This window comes from Brienomyrus brachyistius, chromosome 21 (assembly GCF_023856365.1).
Source record: "Brienomyrus brachyistius isolate T26 chromosome 21, BBRACH_0.4, whole genome shotgun sequence".
Taxonomy (NCBI): domain Eukaryota; kingdom Metazoa; phylum Chordata; class Actinopteri; order Osteoglossiformes; family Mormyridae; genus Brienomyrus; species Brienomyrus brachyistius.
The window spans coordinates 867,554-886,351 of NC_064553.1; the positions used below are offsets into that span (position 1 = coordinate 867,554).

The 18,798-nt window shown below is 56.0% G+C and overlaps 1 protein-coding gene across 2 annotated transcripts; it reads right to left on the minus strand.

The window, feature by feature from the left end:
* Positions 1-762: 762 nt before the first annotated feature.
* ssbp3a (single stranded DNA binding protein 3a) lies at positions 763-18,268 on the minus strand. Of its 2 annotated transcripts, none has more exons than XM_048988480.1 (18): positions 18,060-18,268; positions 17,557-17,629; positions 17,407-17,468; positions 16,675-16,759; positions 6,916-7,005; positions 5,839-5,904; positions 4,949-5,008; positions 4,402-4,468; positions 3,689-3,765; positions 3,510-3,574; positions 3,368-3,416; positions 3,217-3,252; positions 2,849-2,903; positions 2,705-2,766; positions 2,381-2,459; positions 2,249-2,277; positions 2,064-2,165; positions 763-1,897 (listed from the first exon to the last, which is right to left on the minus strand). In XM_048988480.1, the coding sequence occupies exons 1-18, from the start codon at positions 18,113-18,115 to the stop codon at positions 1,868-1,870; spliced, it is 1,143 nt and encodes a 380-aa protein (XP_048844437.1). In that variant the 5' UTR covers positions 18,116-18,268; the 3' UTR covers positions 763-1,867. The 2 variants fall into 2 exon arrangements, with proteins under 2 accessions (XP_048844437.1, XP_048844436.1); XM_048988479.1 differs by having other exon boundaries at positions 5,839-5,922.
* Positions 18,269-18,798: the final 530 nt, after the last annotated feature.

Consider the following 18,798-nt stretch of genomic DNA (forward strand, 5'->3'; position numbering starts at 1 on the left):
ACGCTAAACTGATAAAAAAAAAAAAAATCACAACAGCTAACGATTATCGCTGATTTTTCTTATATGAATGTATCTTCAGTTTGTTTTTGGGCTCTGAAACCCTTAGAAACACACCTAGCGAGCTGAAATAACTTCTGGGCTGGAGTGATAACCTGGGGAGATCTTTAAGACTTACCCAGCTGGGGATTGTTGGATCCTGTAGTCTCCAGAATGAACTTTTTTTTCAATGAAATTCCGTCTGCGAGATATAAGTGTTTTTGTTAAAGGAGTCCTACTACACGACTGGCCCGTGCTGACATTTTGGCGTCAGTGAAGCCTCTTGGGGACTACAAATATGGCGGCGTTTACCCGGAACTAGGAAGGGGGACCTCAGCTCTTTACTGCTCTATAGACGGGCGCATGCATAACTGGCAGGCAAATATGCATTCACCGCATAAAACTCTATGCAAGGCAGCGCAAATGCATGTTCATACGCATTTGTGCCGTTATGACAAGTTACAGTGCATTCTAACCTTAATGTGGCAACCTGTACTGCTTTTTCCATCATAAAGGCTTAAATAAAAGCTGACTTCTCCTCATAATGCATTTGCGCTGCTACGGTAAGCAGCAGCCCTGTGTGTCGATTTATGCGGCATATTTGCGTACCAGTTACATGCACCTCTGTCATTCCCACCCCGGGAAATAAAGGAAGATAACCAGGGGCGCAGCAGGATTCGCTGCTTAGCCGGATAACTGGTCAGGATAACAGAAAGAGAGACCAAATGGCAGAGGACCAGGTTTATGTTAATATTAATTACAACGCTGGATAGAGGTGGGAACATCCGTAATCATCCCATACCAATGACAAAAAATAAGTTACGGTAAAGATTAATGACAGGTAACGAGAAGGAAAATCATCCCAAGGTTCAAAATGTCCGCTGGATGGAGGGATGGAGAAGAGACACTGGCCGCGTCTGGCGGGATCCTACGCTAGCGCACAGCTCGAGCCACCGCCATCCCATAAACACATAAAAAAGATTCATGCTGCATGTAGCAAGTGCAGCATGTAACAGGCAAGAAGAGCAAGTCTGAGAGAGGAGGTACTTCATGGGTCGGGAGACGGGAAGGCACGAAACCTTCAGCGGTTTAGGTACTGAGCTAAGAGCCGCCGGCAGGCGGGGTCACATGACGTGTCACATGACGCCGTTTGACGCCAGGCAGGGCCTGTCTGCACCAACGTCACCAATCCCAAGTTCCCCCCCCACCCGGTATATATGTGTGCATATTTCACAGCTCAGGCCTGTATTTAAATACAATGCAAGGAAGGTTCCAGAACATGGGGACTGTTCCTCGAGACGCGGAGGCAGGAGGAGCCGTGAGCAGATCGGGGCACCTGAGGCTGTCCAGATTAGCCCTGTGGTGTCCCGCCAGGTCACATGGCCAAAACCGGGGCAGCGCTGGCTCACGCTTGGGAGGGGCGTCAGCAGAGTCCGCAGGGTCCAGGCCCAAATGCTGAGGAGCGCTGGGACCTTCCGGATCACAAAACATCCACCCAGCTTAGCATCCAAATGGCCCTACAAAGCCGGCAACAGGGAGAAGGGGAGGCCCGTGCGGTGAACAGTCAAGCACGTCGCAGAGACTGGAAACTCAAACGTGGGGATTTACATCTGCCTGCATATGACACTGGACTGGGCGGGGCTTGGCGTTAAAGCAGGAAGTGCAGGCTGCGAGGGAAGGGGGGGGCTGCCATCCGGAAAGCCGGCGAAGGGGTCAGACGCGCCGCTGGCAGCCAAGCGGGTCACATCTCAGGGGCTCTACGCGCGTCTGCCTGCTTCCTTCAGACTGTCCCAGCTCTTCAAGATGGCATCTGACGGGGGTGGGGGGGTCATCACACACTCATTGTCATGGTGGGAGAGTACTGGGTAGGGGAGAGAGCACAAAGACCACCTTCATTTCTGCTGAACACCATCCCAGATTCCCTGAGAAACTGTACAAACTGCAGCCAATCACAGCAGGCCTTCCTGGCTAGCAGGCCACCAACCGGGACAGAGCAATGGACTGCGAGCCCCCCGCTCCTTGCTTACGTTTTCATTCTGGAAGGAGTGCAGAAAGCTGCCCCCCAGTTCGCCGTCATCCCTCGGGGTGCCAGGGGCATTACTGATGCCACTTAAGTTGTTGGGAGAATTCTGCATGAAAGAAAATCCGAGGGATGTAACCCGAAATGCAAATAGGGACGGACCCATGACAATGCAGGGGAAGCCACCATTACCTTGGAAAGCCCGTCCAGGTCAGCTGACCCTGCAAGGAACAAGCAGATTCATTAATGGCTCCTTCGTTACTGGAATGAGGAAGTGCAAAAAAACTGCCATCAAGGCCTCGAGGTGGGGGGGGGGGGCATTACCTAGCGACCCATTCATGTGGTGGGACTCCATGGTGCCCATGGGCCCCATGGGACCATCCGTGCTGGGACCCATGGGGAACTGTGAAGGAGGGAGGGAGTGATGGAAGATAGAGGGAGAGAGAGGGAAAGAGATGGAGGGTGGGAGAGCGAGGGGGAGAAAGAGAGGGGAAAACAAGGAAGGAGAGATAGAGGGAGTGGAAGGAAGAGAGACGGAGGGAGAGAAGGGGGGAAGGCTTGCTGTCATACACAGTGCACTGAATGAATACTGAGAAAAACATGGGAAGGAAGCCCTCCCCTGAATGCACAGACCCCCCCAGGACTCACACTTGACCGGCCACCCCCACTAGTGATCATGGTGTACAGGTTGTCACTGGAGTTGGTGGAATCTGCAAGATTGTGGGGGCACAGCGTCACACATGTGTTATTGAAATGCCCCCCCCCCCCCCAAACCCTGCGGCATGGTCATACCTGCTGGACTGGGCATGATGGGTGTGCCGGGCGGAGCCCCCCCGCCTGGCGGACCCTGGGGGGGCAGGAGAGCAAAAAACTCATTAGCACAGCAGCAGCTGCACTCAGTGCAGGGTTCCTCCAGGGGGCGCCGGCGCTAGGGGCAGCCATGTACAAGAAGAGTGAACAAGGCCGGAGCAGAAAGGTGCCCCCCCCCGCACAGCAGGGCAGGGCCGCTGACCGTCCAAGAACAGCAGCCCAGCTAAGTGCTGCCTATGGACTGCTGGGGGGGAACAGACCATGCACCATGCGTTAAGCTGACAGGACAGCAGGGGGCTCAATATGCGAATTGGTTATTACGTTACATAAAAAGGCATAAGGTCACTTACCACATAGGATCCGGGGGAGGAAGAGGAGTATGGAATCTGCAAACAAAGCCGTACATGAGTCAACCACGGGGATATCAGCCGCGAGGACCCCTACTGGCCGTCGCAGACATACACCTCCAGCTTTACGAACACGCGGCTCCTGTACACTCACTGAGTTGGCGTTGGTGGGATTCTGCCATGGCCGGCCGGTTCCGGGAGCCCTGAAACACAGGAGGGGTGGCCTTTTAAAAAGAGGAATCATGGAAGATGGAGTCTGGGACAAGGCGGGGGGTGGGGGGGGGGCCCTATCTTACATGTTCATCACTGGCATGCCGGGACCCATGGAGTTAAGGGGCGGCCTCACCCCACCCGCATAGCTCTGCAACGAGAACCAAGAATAAGGAGGCTGGAGACGGCGGCTCCGCCTGAAGAGGCAGCATGATGCACGCATGCATGCAGCCACCCCCCACATACCGCAGCTGTGTGGCGTTACCTGCGGTCCTGGTCCCATGGGAGCCATTCCTCTCGGGGCAGTCATACGCTGCATTGGTCCTCCTAAATTCGGGTGTCCTAGAGACAGACAGAGAGCCGCTTCAGATTTCCGGGCCGCATCTGTCTGGAGGGCAGTGGTGGCTTACTGGTTAGGAAAGCGCACTTGTAATTGAAAGATTGCAGGTTCGAATCCCCAACCAGCAAGGCACCTCTGAGGTACCCTGAGCAAGGCAGAGCCCCCAAGCACTGCTCCCCAGTGCTGAGTTAGCTGCCCCCTGCTATGTCACACTGTCACATATGGGTTAAATGCAGAGGACACATTCTGTTGTTGTGCACTGTGTAAGATCACAGGTTCACCTGTCCATGTCACTATGGCTATTCCAGACATGGACAGGCCATAGCCCTCACTGCATTTTAACCCTAATCCTTGGTGTTATCCTATCTTCGAGGTGTCTTACAGATCTTCAAACATCGTTTCTGCGTACCCATTCCTTGCAAAACTGTATCGCCTCTGTCACCGGTACTTAGCCAGTATTGATCTATGGACTTGTTATGGGATGTAATACAGGATCTGTGAGCCAAGAGCTGCAGGGCAAAACTGAGAACCAATCAAATGAGCCCAACAAAAACCCTGATGCAGGCTTCCAGCTAATCACTGGCTTCAGGCCTCAGCTGTAGGAGGTACAGCAGTGCTCCCAGTGGCAGTGGGCTCACCTTGCTGACGCGTGTGGTCCATGGAACTGGGGAGGAGAGGTTGGCCACCCGGAACTCCTCCCGGAGGCTGCAGGAGGCAGGGGATGGGGGAGGTGGGGGTGGCAGATGGGAGAGGGGAGTGTGAATGTGTACAATTCGGGCTCCTAGAAGCAGACAGAGAAGGAACGCACCCCCACTCACAATGCGAGATTCCCATGGGCAGGGGGGCTTGATGGGCATTGAAGGTCGTTAATGGGGCCGCTCCCCCAGCCGGCAACCCCCCAGCTCTGCAGAAGTAGCGTCTCTGAGCTGCTCCACTCAATAATTTACAGCTATCAGGGTGAGGGGGGCATGCTGAGAGCAAACACCCCCTGGGGCCGCCCAGCAGCCATCGTGCCCAAGGGGGTGCCTCAGGGAGGTGTCTCGGAGGGGGTGCCTCATGGGGGTGCCTCATGGGGGCCACAGCACGTCAAGGACCACAGGGAGGATAATATGTCAGCCAGCTGGCTGGCAAGGAGGACAGGGGCTCGGGGGCGGGGCAGGTCGCCATGACGACATGGCTCCTTACCTGGCTCCCCATCCGGACGGGCGGCCGGGGTCCTCCAGCGTACCGGGGCGACATGAAGGGCTGCGGGGACAGTCGTGGTTAGAGACGGAGGGCAGGGTCTCCACACATGGGGCAAGGAGCACGGAACACGGAGCGCGGAAACAGCATTCCTTATTTAGAGGTTTAATAAGACCTTCATATCGGTATGACATCTGAAAGGAGGAGTGACACATGCAAACACACACACACACACACACACAGGGAGACAGACAATCACAGACACACACACACACACACACAGGGAGACACACAGACAGACAGACAGACAGACAATCACAGACACACACACACACACACACACACCGAGACACACAGACAGACAATAACATACACACACATTGACAGACACACACACAGGAACAAGTGCATGGCAGGAACAGCTGTATAGAACAGAGTTATAGGACTGAGTTGTGTGCAAGACTGAAGTCAGACATACAGGCGCATGACACTGTCCGTACCTGTGTGTCACTGTCCGTATCTGTGTGTCAGTGTGTGTGTGTCACTGTCCGTATCTGTGTGTGTGTGTCACTGTCCGTATCTGTGTGTCAGTGTGTGTGTGTGTGTCACTGTCCGTATCTGTGTGTCAGTGTGTGTGTGTGTCACTGTCCGTATGTGTGTGTCAGTGTGTGTGTGTGTCACTGTCCGTATCTGTGTGTCAGTGTGTGTGTGAGAGAGAGAAGGTGACAGATTCCTGAAGCCCCCCCCCCCCCCCCGTCTATCTTGAGCAGGATGTCGGGGGTGGGGGTGGGTACAGACACAGAGTACAGATACTAAAAATACCGCAGTGATTAACGCGTCTTAATGAATCACTTGGCCACACTTTGGGGGGGGGGGGGGGGGGGGTGCCTTACCTGCCCGTGGGGTCCCATCATGCTGTTTGGGTTCGGGAGGGGCGGAGCCTGAGCGTGCGGCGACGCCTGCGAGCCAGGGGGACCCTGCGGGGGGGCAGGGCTCTCAGTGAGCGTCGGCATGGGGGGAATCACAAGACACGGCCTCCAGTATGTAACCTGAACTCCTCTGTTAGGACGCCACCTGCCACTCCCTGTCAGGCAGCTGTGTGGCCAACCACCAGATGGCGCTGTAAGCATGGCCAAAACAGAAACCCAGGGGTTTCCTCTAAAACAGGGGTGTGAACCTGCAGTCCTGGGGGGGGGCGGACTCCAATGTAGCTTAGTTCTTTCCCTGTTTCACCACAAATGATTCAGCTCAAGACCTGTATGGTGATTAACACAAGGAGGTGCAAGGAGGTGAATCAGGTGTGTTAAATGAGGGGAAACCTAAAAATGTGCAGGGCTCCGGCCCCCCAGGACTGCCATGCTCTAAAAGGATCCCCCCCAAGCCAGCCATGTACTCCACCCCCAGACAGCTTGCTCGCTGTTCAGACAAAGTGATGAGTGGTGCCCCATTCCTGACCCCCCCCAGCACACATTCTCTTAAGGGTCTCCCCTAAAACCCCCCCGCATGGAGTTTGCCTGTCGTCAGTCTCGTTCGTCATCAACCTCTCTCTACACGCTGGCTGGGAATGTTTCCACCTGCCCTCATGCAAGTCTGTTACCGAAAGCTGGCACTAGGGGGCAGTGTAACCCCAGGCTTTGTAATCAGGTGCATTTCACACTAAGGCAGCCAAGGCAGAGCCGAACCCCCGTGAAAGAGCAGGATCCCAGGACACACGGCGGGAGCCATTCTGCTAGCCCAAACCCAATCGCTAACCTCCAGGCGCAGGAAAAGGGTCTGCGGCCTGTCCTGCAGACAGGAAGTGAGGGTTATGGCCTGTCCTACAGACAGGAAGTGAGGGCTGTGGCCTGTCCTACAGACAGGAAGTGAGGGCTATGGCCTGTCCAGCAGACAGGAAGTGAGGGCTATGGCCTGTCCAGCAGACAGGAAGTGAGGGCTATGGCCTGTCCAGGAAGCTGTCTCACAGTGCTCACCTGGAAGTATCCTGGAGGCATCTGGCCCCCCGGCGTTCCATCGTTGGGGGGGATGCTGCCAAGCACTGGGCTGGGGGCGGCAGCGGCACTCTGAGGTAGGGGGAGAAAGAGAGGTCAGAGGTCAGGCGGGGAGCGTCGAGAGACGAGAGGAGGGACAGACTGGGCCCACACTGAGGTTAACTCAGACGGCTCCAGGCGCACAGAGCCACCACCGGGGGCAACCAAGAGCCAGAGTGAGCAGCCGAAAGCCCTAACCCTTCACAGGAAGTGAAAGTCATTTCCCTCTTGTCACCAAAGAAAGATCTTGATGCATTTCCTGCCCTGCTCTGCTCCATACGTTCATTCAGCTTATTCTGAGATTCCCTCCCCCCCAGCAACAGCAGGAGCTGCCATACAGGCCTCACTGTGTCCCTCCTGAGTGGGACGATCACCCAGCCCAAATCCAGAGAAATCACGGGGGGGTGGGGAATCCCCAGGGCAGACAGACGTCCTCTGTCCATCTTAACATCCATCGTCAGTGAGTCTTTGGCCCAACCCTGAGCCCAGACAAATACAGAAAGGAGAGCAGGACAGATTGACAGGGTGAGAAAGCGGCGTGGTGCACAGCGAGTGGGCGGGGCTAGGCACAGGGACAGGACATGGGGGCGGAGCCTCGGTGAACACCCGCCAAGTCTACCTGGCCCCGCCCTCACCCCACCCTCCCCCTGCCTCTCCACCTGCCTGTCGGTGTAGCAGCCCTGACATCAGCACCGGTTTATAGTTACACTCCGAAACTCAGGGATCCAGTTACACGAATACTCGCACGCACACGCGTGTGTTCTGTGGGCCCGCACACACAGGGCCGGTCCGGCCAGCGCCGAGGGCAGCCGCTTGCCCTGGGTGCAGCCACTCAGGAATGTAGGAGTTCATCCTTTAATTACGCAGCATAAACGAGCTGAAACCGACCCAGACGGGTTTAAAATGGCACTGCCCCCCCTCCATCCGCACCCGGGCCGGGCTCTGCACATGAGGCTTCACCTGAGACACTCCATTAAAACGCTTCATTAAAGGCGCAAATCCATCCATCCATTTTCCAAACCGCTTATCCTACTGGGTCGCGGGGGGTCCGGAGCCTATCCCGGAAGTTATGGGCACGAGGCAGGGAACAACCCAGGATGGGGGGCCAACCCATCTCAGGGCACAAGGCGGGGAACAACCCAGGATGGGGGGCCAGCCCATCACAGGGAGCAAATTCAGTACCACATAAAGCACTTAGCTGACAAATGAGCAGGTTATGGGGTTCCTCAGACTTTGTAAATGGGCATAATTCTATTTATCAATATACTTCTGGCCAAGCGTCAGCACTGCCAGTAGATGCAGACAGGTCACATGATGCAGACAGGTCACATGATGCAGACAGGTCACATGATGCAGACAGGTCACATGATGCAGACAGGTCACATGATGCAGACTCCAAACAAGGCTGGACAGAGGCGCCACAACATCAGGGATAATCCACCGACCATGGATGTCACTTAAAATCAATGTGACCCCCGCCCTCGTGGACTTAGCCAGGCAGCGGTCTCCCCAGTGACCCCAGTAAAGAGCATACGGATACACCCAGTGACCCCAGTAAAGAGCATAAGGATACAAGGGGGAACCCTGAGAGGAAGAGCCCACCTTGTGCAAAGTGCCCTCTACAGCAGGAGAGTAACAGAGCACGACCCAAACGCACTGACAGGGCAGAGAACCCAGCACAGCTAGAGCAGCCTGGGGCACATGGGGGGGGGGCACACAGACACTCTGAGCCTGGTGCTGTGATTTATTACTGCAGTTACAGCTCAGTGTAACAGAGTGGGGGCAGGGAAGGGGGGTGCAGCTCAGCCCAGACGGCCCCACAGCCAATAAGCCTGCAGAGGGCCCTGCAGCCAACAAGCTCGCGCCAGTCAGCCCGAGCACCAGGGCCTTCCTCAATCCCACAATGCACCACAACCCCAGCTAAGCCAATCAGACATACAGAGCTTATCGATCGCACTCAGGAAACAAGGCGCCCTGCTGGAGATTCAGCACTGCAAAATAAATAGGTTTGCTGTTTCATGTAAATATTTCACCGTGAAACAGCAGGAAGCTCCAAACAAACTCTGGGATACGCAAAACTTTTCTCTTGATTCAGCTAAAACTCAGATAGCAGGAGGAACTTACAGAACAGACACACAAAGAGACACACAGACACACACACACACACACAGACAGACAGACAGACAGACAGACAGACAGACAGACAGACAGACAGACAGACACAGGGAGACAGACACACTAACACACAATACTCCACACCACAGACATGCCCCTGTTTGTGCACGGGGAGCTCTGGTCTGCCTATTTGCACACGCGCATACTCGTGCGAGAGCATTCCTCTGTGGCTGGGGGGGGGGGGGGGGTGCTGGGGGTTTCTACACACACGGGTGTGAAAGAGCAGCACGCTGCACCTCAGTGACACGGAACTCCACCACGAGCCTTTCTGTTTTCAAAGCATCTCATTATTAATGGATCAGCAGGAGGTCCAGCTGGTCCCTTCGGAACGCCAGGAGAACAAGGCGCAGGTGGGAGCACCTACATCACGCCCTGGGCAGCCTCAGCCCAGCCTCTGGCTTTGGCCACGGGACCCCCGGGGCCCCTCAGAAGAGTGGGGGCCACAGCCCGAATATGAGGACAGTAAGGTGGCACGGCCGATCACGGCTGCGGAAACTGGCCAATCATTAACAGCGGGGTAAATACGGCCATTTCCTGGGGACATCTGCTCTGTGTCCCCAGTCGGGAGCAGCGACCGGCCGCTGATGGCACCATGTCTAAAAATAGCCCAGCGGAAGAACCAGGAGCTCCTGCGAAATATCACAGCGAGGAGGTAAAGAGCCAGGCTGGAACAGGGCAGGACACAAACAGGCCCCGTGCGCTGTAGGGAAGATGCTCTCTCCACCATCAGCATGCCACAACGCCGGCGGGGACCTGCCCAGCACAGAGGAGCCAGGCCTGATCACCAAGCGGCAGTCTGGGCATTATGGGGGCTGAGGCCGGACTCCGTGGCTTGGGTGATCTCTCTCACACACACACACACACACACACACACACACACACACACACGCGTACAGCAGTGTGGCCAGCAGGCGGCGCTGCCAACGGCAAACCTCACAAAAAAGGTGCCCTCATCCTCCCAGGCTGTTTTTTCATGCTGTTTCGACACCGACAGCAGCGATGGCCAGGAGCCAGAGGAAGACTGACGGGAGGCCCTAAAGAACCTCCTGGCTAACTTTGATGATGTCATCAGCTGGACACATGGTTTTTCAAAGCATTCGAGGTAAAGATCTCTCTCTCTCTCTCTCTCACACACACTCTCTCTCCTTCTCTCTTTCCCTCAATCACACTCTCATCCTCTCTCTCTCACACAAACACAAATTGTCCTCCTCTCTGACACTCACTCTCCCTTTCTCACATACTCTCTCCTTCTCTCTCTCTCTCTCTCTCACACACTCACATACACTCTCCCTCTCACACTCTTCCTCTCACACGTACACACACACACTCCCTCTCTTTCTCTCTCTCTCTCTCACACACACAGACACACACACACACACACACACACACACACACACACACACACACACACACAATGTCGTCACGCATAAAACTGATCTTAATGATACATGAAACACACCAGCATATCTGACATGCAAACCATGTTTTCTAACTTTGTACAGGGAACAATCAGATTTAGTCCTGATGGCAGGACCTCGGTGGTCTCTGTTAGGCGGGAGATGCTGCTCTATGTGTGATGGTTCCTGGGCCCCAATGATAATAAATCCCAGTGAAACACGTGACCAGCTGCACTGCAGGAAGATGGCCACTGCCAAAGCACCGCATCGGGCTGCGTGGGCCGGGAACAGGCAGGTGCAGTTGCTCATTTAGCCACATATTTACTTTCCGCATGGCTGGTGCACGGCAGTGGGCACCGTGAGCGCAGTGGAGGGAGCCGTGCGTAGGGCCATGGGAAGCGTGCACCATCTGCCTAGCGACACAGCTCCATAAAGCCACACTGCAGAGACGGCCGGCATTACCGGCAGGAGTGAAGTGCGTGTCAACAACGCAGTGTTTACGGCACTGTGCGGGCAACGGGGGCGAGAGCCCAGCCTGGGAACCATAGAGACAAAGCTGAAAGACAGCTGGGGCGGATCGTGGGGCAGTAACCGGACACGTCTGCTAAGACTGCCGTCTCTACGTAGCACTGGCAGCGGAAGATGACCCGTTAAACAGCGACGGTGACCGTGCGGGGTGGTAGTGTATGGGGCGAGCGAGCGGGATCACAGGGGCAACGGATTACCGTGCAGTGTGGTCGTGTACGAGGCGAGCGAGCGGGGGCGACGCTGACCGTGCAGTGCGGTCGTGTACGAGGCGAGCGAGCGGGGGCGACGCTGACCGTGCAGTGCGGTCGTGTACGAGGCGAGCGAGCGGGGGCGACGCTGACCGTGCAGTGCGGTCGTGTACGAGGCGAGCGAGCGGGGGCGACGCTGACCGTGCAGTGCGGTCGTGTACGAGGCGAGCGAGCGGGGGCGACGCTGACCGTGCAGTGCGGTCGTGTACGAGGCGAGCGAGCGGGGGCGACGCTGACCGTGCAGTGCGGTCGTGTACGAGGCGAGCGAGCGGGGGCGACGCTGACCGTGCAGTGCGGTCGTGTACGAGGCGAGCGAGCGGGGGCGACGCTGACCGTGCAGTGCGGTCGTGTACGAGGCGAGCGAGCGGGGGCGACGCTGACCGTGCAGTGCGGTCGTGTACGAGGCGAGCGAGCGGGGGCGACGCTGACCGTGCAGTGCGGTCGTGTACGAGGCGAGCGAGCGGGGGCGACGCTGACCGTGCAGTGCGGTCGTGTACGAGGCGAGCGAGCGGGGGCGACGCTGACCGTGCAGTGCGGTCGTGTACGAGGCGAGCGAGCGGGGGCGACGCTGACCGCGCAGTGCGGTCGTGTACGAGGCGAGCGAGCGGGGGCGACGCTGACCGTGCAGTGCGGTCGTGTACGAGGCGAGCGAGCGGGGGCGACGCTGACCGCGCAGTGCGGTCGTGTACGAGGCGAGCGAGCGGGGGCGACGCTGACCGTGCAGTGTGGTCGTGTACGAGGCGAGCGAGCGGGGGCGTGGGCAGCACCAATGTATGGAAAAGCCAGCCGGGTGCTCGAGTCTGGGGGGGCAGTGAGGCCCTCAGGCTCTATGAGGTTATAACAGCGGCACAGAGACACTCCAACCCAGCAGGCCAGTCCTGTACTTCACACTCACTCCAAACGGATCATAAAGACACCACCCCCACCCTCCCAAGTCCTGCCCAGGGAGTCAGGGTTTCAGAGGCCACACAAGAGTGTGGGGGGGGGGCTGGGGGGGCGGATCTGGACAGCAGGCTCTTTTTACGAGCCGTAAAAGCAAGTAATAAAAGGACTAGGCGTAAAGGGGCGACTCCCACAAGCATCCCCGGTGGGGGGTGAGGGGGAGGCCGGGCGAGGAGGTGGTTGGGCGAGGGGGAGGCCGGGCGAGGAGGAGACCCCTCGGTCACAGCGACCCCCGCGACCCTACCTTAAGCCTCCTGCAATAATTTCGTGCAGGAGCAGCTTCACCGGGGGTGGGGGTAGAATAGGCTCTTGAAATAATGAAATACCAGAGAGACAGCCATGTCTCCCCTGGTCGGCCTCCTAGGTCATCTACAGATCAGCGGGACTGTTGCCACAGCAACCACATCTAAAGAGAAAGTGCCCCCTCGCCTTATTTCACCCATTTCCTTACTCCACACTGCAGACAAACACAAAGGACAGAATAGGGGGGCACTGTGGGAGAGAGCCGCCCTGTGGGTGAGGACCCCTGACGGAGGGCGTTCTGTTCAGGCAGCGTGAGGGGCACCTCCATGAGGCTGAATCCAGTGGCTCTCAGTGGGGGGGGGGTCAGAAGCAGGAGGCACGGGCCCGTGAGGAGGTGCAGGCGGGAGTCTGCGCGCAGAGCTAGCAAACGGCCTCGTCCGCTGTGTGAACACAGGGCAGAGTCTCTCTCACTTCAGAGCACAGCATTATGGGATATCTATGCCCGGGCTCGAGTCCTAAAAACACCTAATCTGAGATGCAGACGGGGGGGGGGCACTTGCAGACATGGCTTCCAGCCACCTGCAGCGCTTAGTGGGGGGCAGCCTGTGACTCATCCGGATGGAAGGTGCTCAGGAACATGGTTGCAGTGCGGGGGCCCCAGGGATGGCCAGACACGAACGCTCCCCCTCAGCCGTGCTCCCCACCAACAAACCTGCACTGACCTTTAATGGGTGGCAGTTTATCAGGCTTTCCGGAGCTGGGGAGGGTTCCTGCACTTTCCTGTATGACACGCCGCACTGGCGTCAGTGTTGACAGCGATGGAGCCCCCCCTCCCCAGAGCGATCCCTCACTGCACCCTTTGCCTGCCTTCTCAGCAGGGGAATTACTCTGCCCCACTGGGTGGGAATAGAGACACGGAAGCAATCACCGGAACTGGCCCCCTCCATCCTTCAGTCCTGCCCCCATCCCCCCCACATCACTCCCCAGGCTAGCCCCACCCTGCCGGAAAAACAAGTACAGTTAATTCCTGTCAGGAAAAAAAATAAATCAAGGAAATTCCTGACATAGCTTAGAGGTAAAGAGGTGAAACATAAGTGTGTACATAGACGAGAGAGAGAGACTGATACACAGATACCCACACACACACAGACAGGCAGACAGAGAGACAGAAAGACCGATACACAGATATCCACACACATACACACGGATAAATAGACAGGGAAACACACAGACAGACAGCTACAGACACACAGGCAGACAGAGAGACAGACAGGGAAACACAGACAGACAGACAAACAGGGACACACAGACAGACAGACAGACAGATACAGACACACAGGCAGACAGAGAGACAGACAGGGAAACACACAGACAGACAGATACAGACACAGGCAGACAGAGAGACAGACAGGGAAACACACAGACAGACAGATACAGACACACAGGCAGACAGAGAGACAGACAGGGAAACACACAGACAGACAGATTCAGACACACAGGCAGACAGAGAGACAGACAGGGAAACACACAGACAGACAGATACAGACACACAGGCAGACAGAGAGACAGACAGGGAAACACACAGACAGACAGATACAGACACACAGGCAGACAGAGAGACAGACAGGGAAACACACAGACAGACAGCTACAGACACACAGGCAGACAGAGACAGACAGGGAAACACACAGACAGACAGCTACAGACACACAGGCAGACAGAGAGACAGACAGAGAAACACACAGACAGACAGATACAGACACACAGGCAGACAGAGAGACAGACAGAGAAACACACAGACAGACAGATACAGACACACAGGCAGACAGAGAGACAGACAGGGAAACACACAGACAGACAGATACAGACACATGCACCCCCTCGCCAAGCTTCTCTGGCCCCCGCTCCCTGATGGTATGACTCTGGCCTCAGTGGGGGCCTCGGCACCCCCACAGCACCCCAGGGGGCCACAGAAACGACCACAGCTGCCTCCGAAACCCTGAGACAGGAATGACGGCGACCGTTAGTGCCAGAAGCGCTGCGGGTGGAGAGGGCCTTCAAGGGCCCCCGGGGGGGGGCTCCAGAGAACACAGTGGGAGACATGGAAACCTGCATATGGAGGAACCACCCAGAATCTCCCAACATCACCATGACAGTGACCTAGCGTGACCTCACATCCTGTCACACCCTAAAGGACACAAGAGACGCCTCCCCCTTAAAGGGACAGTATAGCCGGCTTAGGTAGCACCCTGTTAGCACACGCAGTGCACTGATCCAGCCTGGCAGAGAGTGGGGGGGTGGGGGGGTAGCAGAAAGTGGCAATGTGTGACAGAGCCACGGAAATAACCCAGCGAGGCTCACGGGGCCTGATGCAGCATAGAAGCGTTAGCCGGAGATTACATTGGGGGGGCTGCGTAAATGAGAGCCAGCTGAGTGCTGAGCCACACGAGGACTGGGGGGGTGGGGTGTCACGCTGAGCAGGGGGCACAAAAAAGGGTGTCTTGGTGAATGGGCGGGGGGTTGGCTCATGCACGAATCTAACTTAAACTAAAAACGAGACATTATTAACCTAAGGAATATCCAGCCAGCACGCCCCCCAAGGGGCGTCCACTCACCGAGGGCCCCCTGACACACACACCGGCATTCCCACTGAACTGCCAGGGTGAGCATTCTGTAATTAAAATAGCCCCCCCCCCCCCCCCCCCCACTTAATAACCAGCACAGCGGGACGAAAGCTGACTTGAGCAGCCATTTAATCTAATTGACTAATTAGAGATTTTAATTTAGCAAACAAACAATTGTTGATAATTAACTTTCATTAGGAACAGGGGGCAGAAGCATTTCAGGTTTCTCCCCAGCCCACTGTGTGACACGCCCATTAAGCAGGGAGGGAGGGGCTGTGCCACAAGGAGGGGGTGGGGGACAGGACACTCACACCACCTGCAGGGCGCAGGAAGACTGCGTACAGATCCCTTCAGCTGCCCTCGGGGCGGAAGGGGCAGCCCCGTGCCTGGGGACAACCTATCTATGGCCCAGCGGGGCCTGTTCGCACGTCCAGGAGCCACCTGCCTGGCCAACGAGCCTGGAGACAGATAACACACGGGCGGGGGGGCTTCCTGTGGGGGTGGGGGTAGCGATGAGGAAGATAACAGGAGCCCTGTCAGTGCCGATAACACAGGCGGTGTGAGCAGCTGGACCCGGGTGACACCACCGGCAAGCAGAGAGGCCCTGGGCGCTACAGGCGGCTCCGCGTAAGCAGCGCCCCCTACAGGGCCGCCGTACAGCATGCAAAAGGTTCACGTGTCCATCACATTTACAGCACAGCGGTTGATTTGTCTGACGTGAAGCAGATGGCACATCAGGAGGTCCCCGACAGCCCTGAAAAGCCTCCCAGGAGGCACCGCCAACACCCCCAGCAGCCGGGCCCCCGGTGCCAGCCCCCCCAGCCTCGCACACCACTGTCGTCGTCTGGGGCCGCTGCGATCCCACGCCGTGAGCTTAGCTAGCGCCAGAAGCCGAGCAGTCACAGCTCGCTCATGGGACCACGGCTAGGCTACGGTGACATCACCTCCGTCACCGCAGACAGTGGACACTGAGGCCAAGTGCTGCCACACGCATATGGCGGCAGGAAGGGGGGTAATGCTGACAAGGAGCCCCCCCTCCCCAGGGTGACATTAAACCACATACTGAACCAGACCCCCGTCCCACCCCCTCAGCTAAGGCAGCCTCACAGGGGCTCCGCCTACAGCCACACACAATAATCACTATCCATCTGACCCACATTCAGCACAGCCCTGAACGCACCGAGTCTCCACAGATCTGCAACCAAGCATATTAAAAGCATATTATGACCAGAGGCAGCAACACAGGCTAAAATGTACAGATCTTACAAAAAGACACAGTGAGATACTCACACAACCCATGTGAGTACTCACACAACCCATGTGAGTACTCACACAACCCATGTGAGTACTCACACAACCCATGTGAGTACTCACTCAGCCTCCGCAACCCACCTGGGTACTCACTCAGCCTCCGCAACCCACCTGGGTACTCACTCAGCCTCCGCAACCCACCTGGGTACTCACTCAGCCTCCGCAACCCACCTGGGTACTCACTCAGCCTCCGCAACCCACCTGGGTACTCACTCAGTGCAGCCAGGTACTCACGTAATCATGGAAGGCCTTTGCTTCACTTGAATGCTCACAGGTGTCTCTCCTCTCAGGAGCTGCACAGTACAGGTCCCAGAACACACTACGGCAGAATAAAACGACAGAAGTCATTTGTCATTAATGACACATAAAAGATTTCAACAACTCTGAGCTATTAGTTGAGTGAGCTGGATGGATCGAATAGCCTCCTCTCGCTTGTAAATTTCTTATGTTCTTATGATACGATCAAATCAAATATCTAAATACTCATACTCATCACCCAGGATCTGACTGTAAAAGCTAATCTATACACAAACACTAATACAGCACAGGCAATTCAGGTGCTAAATGGGAACAGTGTTTAGGTCCTGCACACCAACGTTCTCAATGGCCGAACTGAACCCACGCTTCAGCACATATAAATGGCTCTCCATGTACTGCCAATTCTTTTCAGATATTTATGATTATTTTGTCTTATGTTTATAATACGTCTTGTCTATTAAACTTGTCCCCCTTTTGCCTCCCACACTTCATGCACTATATACCTTCATGTGAGAAATTAGACTTTGAAACATCAACCGATCAGCGGCATTAAACAAACCATCCCAAAAACAGGGAAGCCAGGTCAGATTGGCCATTGACTGGCAGAGCCGGTGGATGTTAATCACACATGGATATCAGTCATTAAATGATACTGGGCAAAGCTGAACTCCGGGCACACGGGCAGGTCAATCAGGAAAGGCTGCTTACCACCACCAGGAATGCAGGAAACCTGGGGGCTCTCCTAGCGTGATGTTCTTCTCCCACCGGATCTAGGCAAACAAGCCAATGAGAAAGGTTATCAAGTTTAAGGAGGAGGGCAGGGGGCCTCCGAGGTTCGAGCCCGGCACCGGCACTCACCTCCGACAGGAAGGTCTGCGCTGACTTCTGCGCCCCAACGTGCAGCAGGTACTCGTACACGTACAGGGCCAGCCTGCGGAGAGTGAGGCAGCCGGTGAGAGGCACGCTCCAGTGGATCTTACTTACGGCTTCCCCACGTCCCGCCATGTAATCTCATGACTGATCTCATTTTGGGGTTCGGATTTATTATAATTAAGTGATTAAAAGCCACTCGAAAGCCACTCAGAAGTCCCTCGCAGCACGTCGTACTGACTGCGCTACAGCAGCAGCGGACCAAATGTTAACGCCAAACTAACCGGCATGTTCATGTGTGTCGCTGCCTTTTCACATTTTAACTTCCAGACAAACTAAAGCTGAATATTTCATAGTGCCGTGCGCCCCCAACCTCAAGCTCCCCAAACGCGAGACCGGCTTAGCTGCTCGTTCAGCACACCGGAGCAGCGGCGAGAGGCGCCCGGAGCCCCGCCGGGGACGGGAGCCGGGATGCGGTCGGTGAGCCTTACTTTTCCCGTGCCTGGCTGTCCGATGGCACAACGGAGCCCTTGCCTTTAGCGAACATGCTCTTCTGGGTGAGGGAGCCTGTCGGCTCTGCCACTCCGCCTCTTTCGTGATGCGCTTCGGCTGTCAAAGCGAAGTAGCCAGAACCAAAGCGGGACCCGACCCCATCACACTGTGACCGCGCCGTGCGACCGAGCCTGGTCACGGCATGGCTGAGGGGCGGGCCCACGATCGGCTGACTGGCGCGCCCGTCAGCCAATGGCCTTACGAAACGGTTACTAGCACAGCCCACAACGCGCTGTCAGTCATTTACGGCAGCAAATCGGAAGCATCGAACAAGCACACGGTACACACCCATGTCGCTCGGGCTGGTCCGGCTTTTTTAAAGGTAGCTCGGCTCCAGAACAAAGCTGTGAGCTCTTCAGAATTACAACTGGAATTCAATGTACAGTTACATGTAAACATGAATGGTTTATACTGCCCTAAAACCAAGGGAATCCCATTCATCTATTCAGGTCTCCATAGAAAATTACAGCATGTCTCTATAATACTGCCGTTAAGTTCGAGTTTGCAATATTGATATCATTTTGGGATTTATGAATTGTATGAACTGCAAAAAAAAAATCGTTTTGAAAGCTAGACTTACTGAAAAATTAAAACAGTAAAAATGTAGGACTGCCAAAGCTAAGATGTGAACGCTGCTTAAACGATTAGACTCAAACAGAGCGCATATTATTGTTGAAC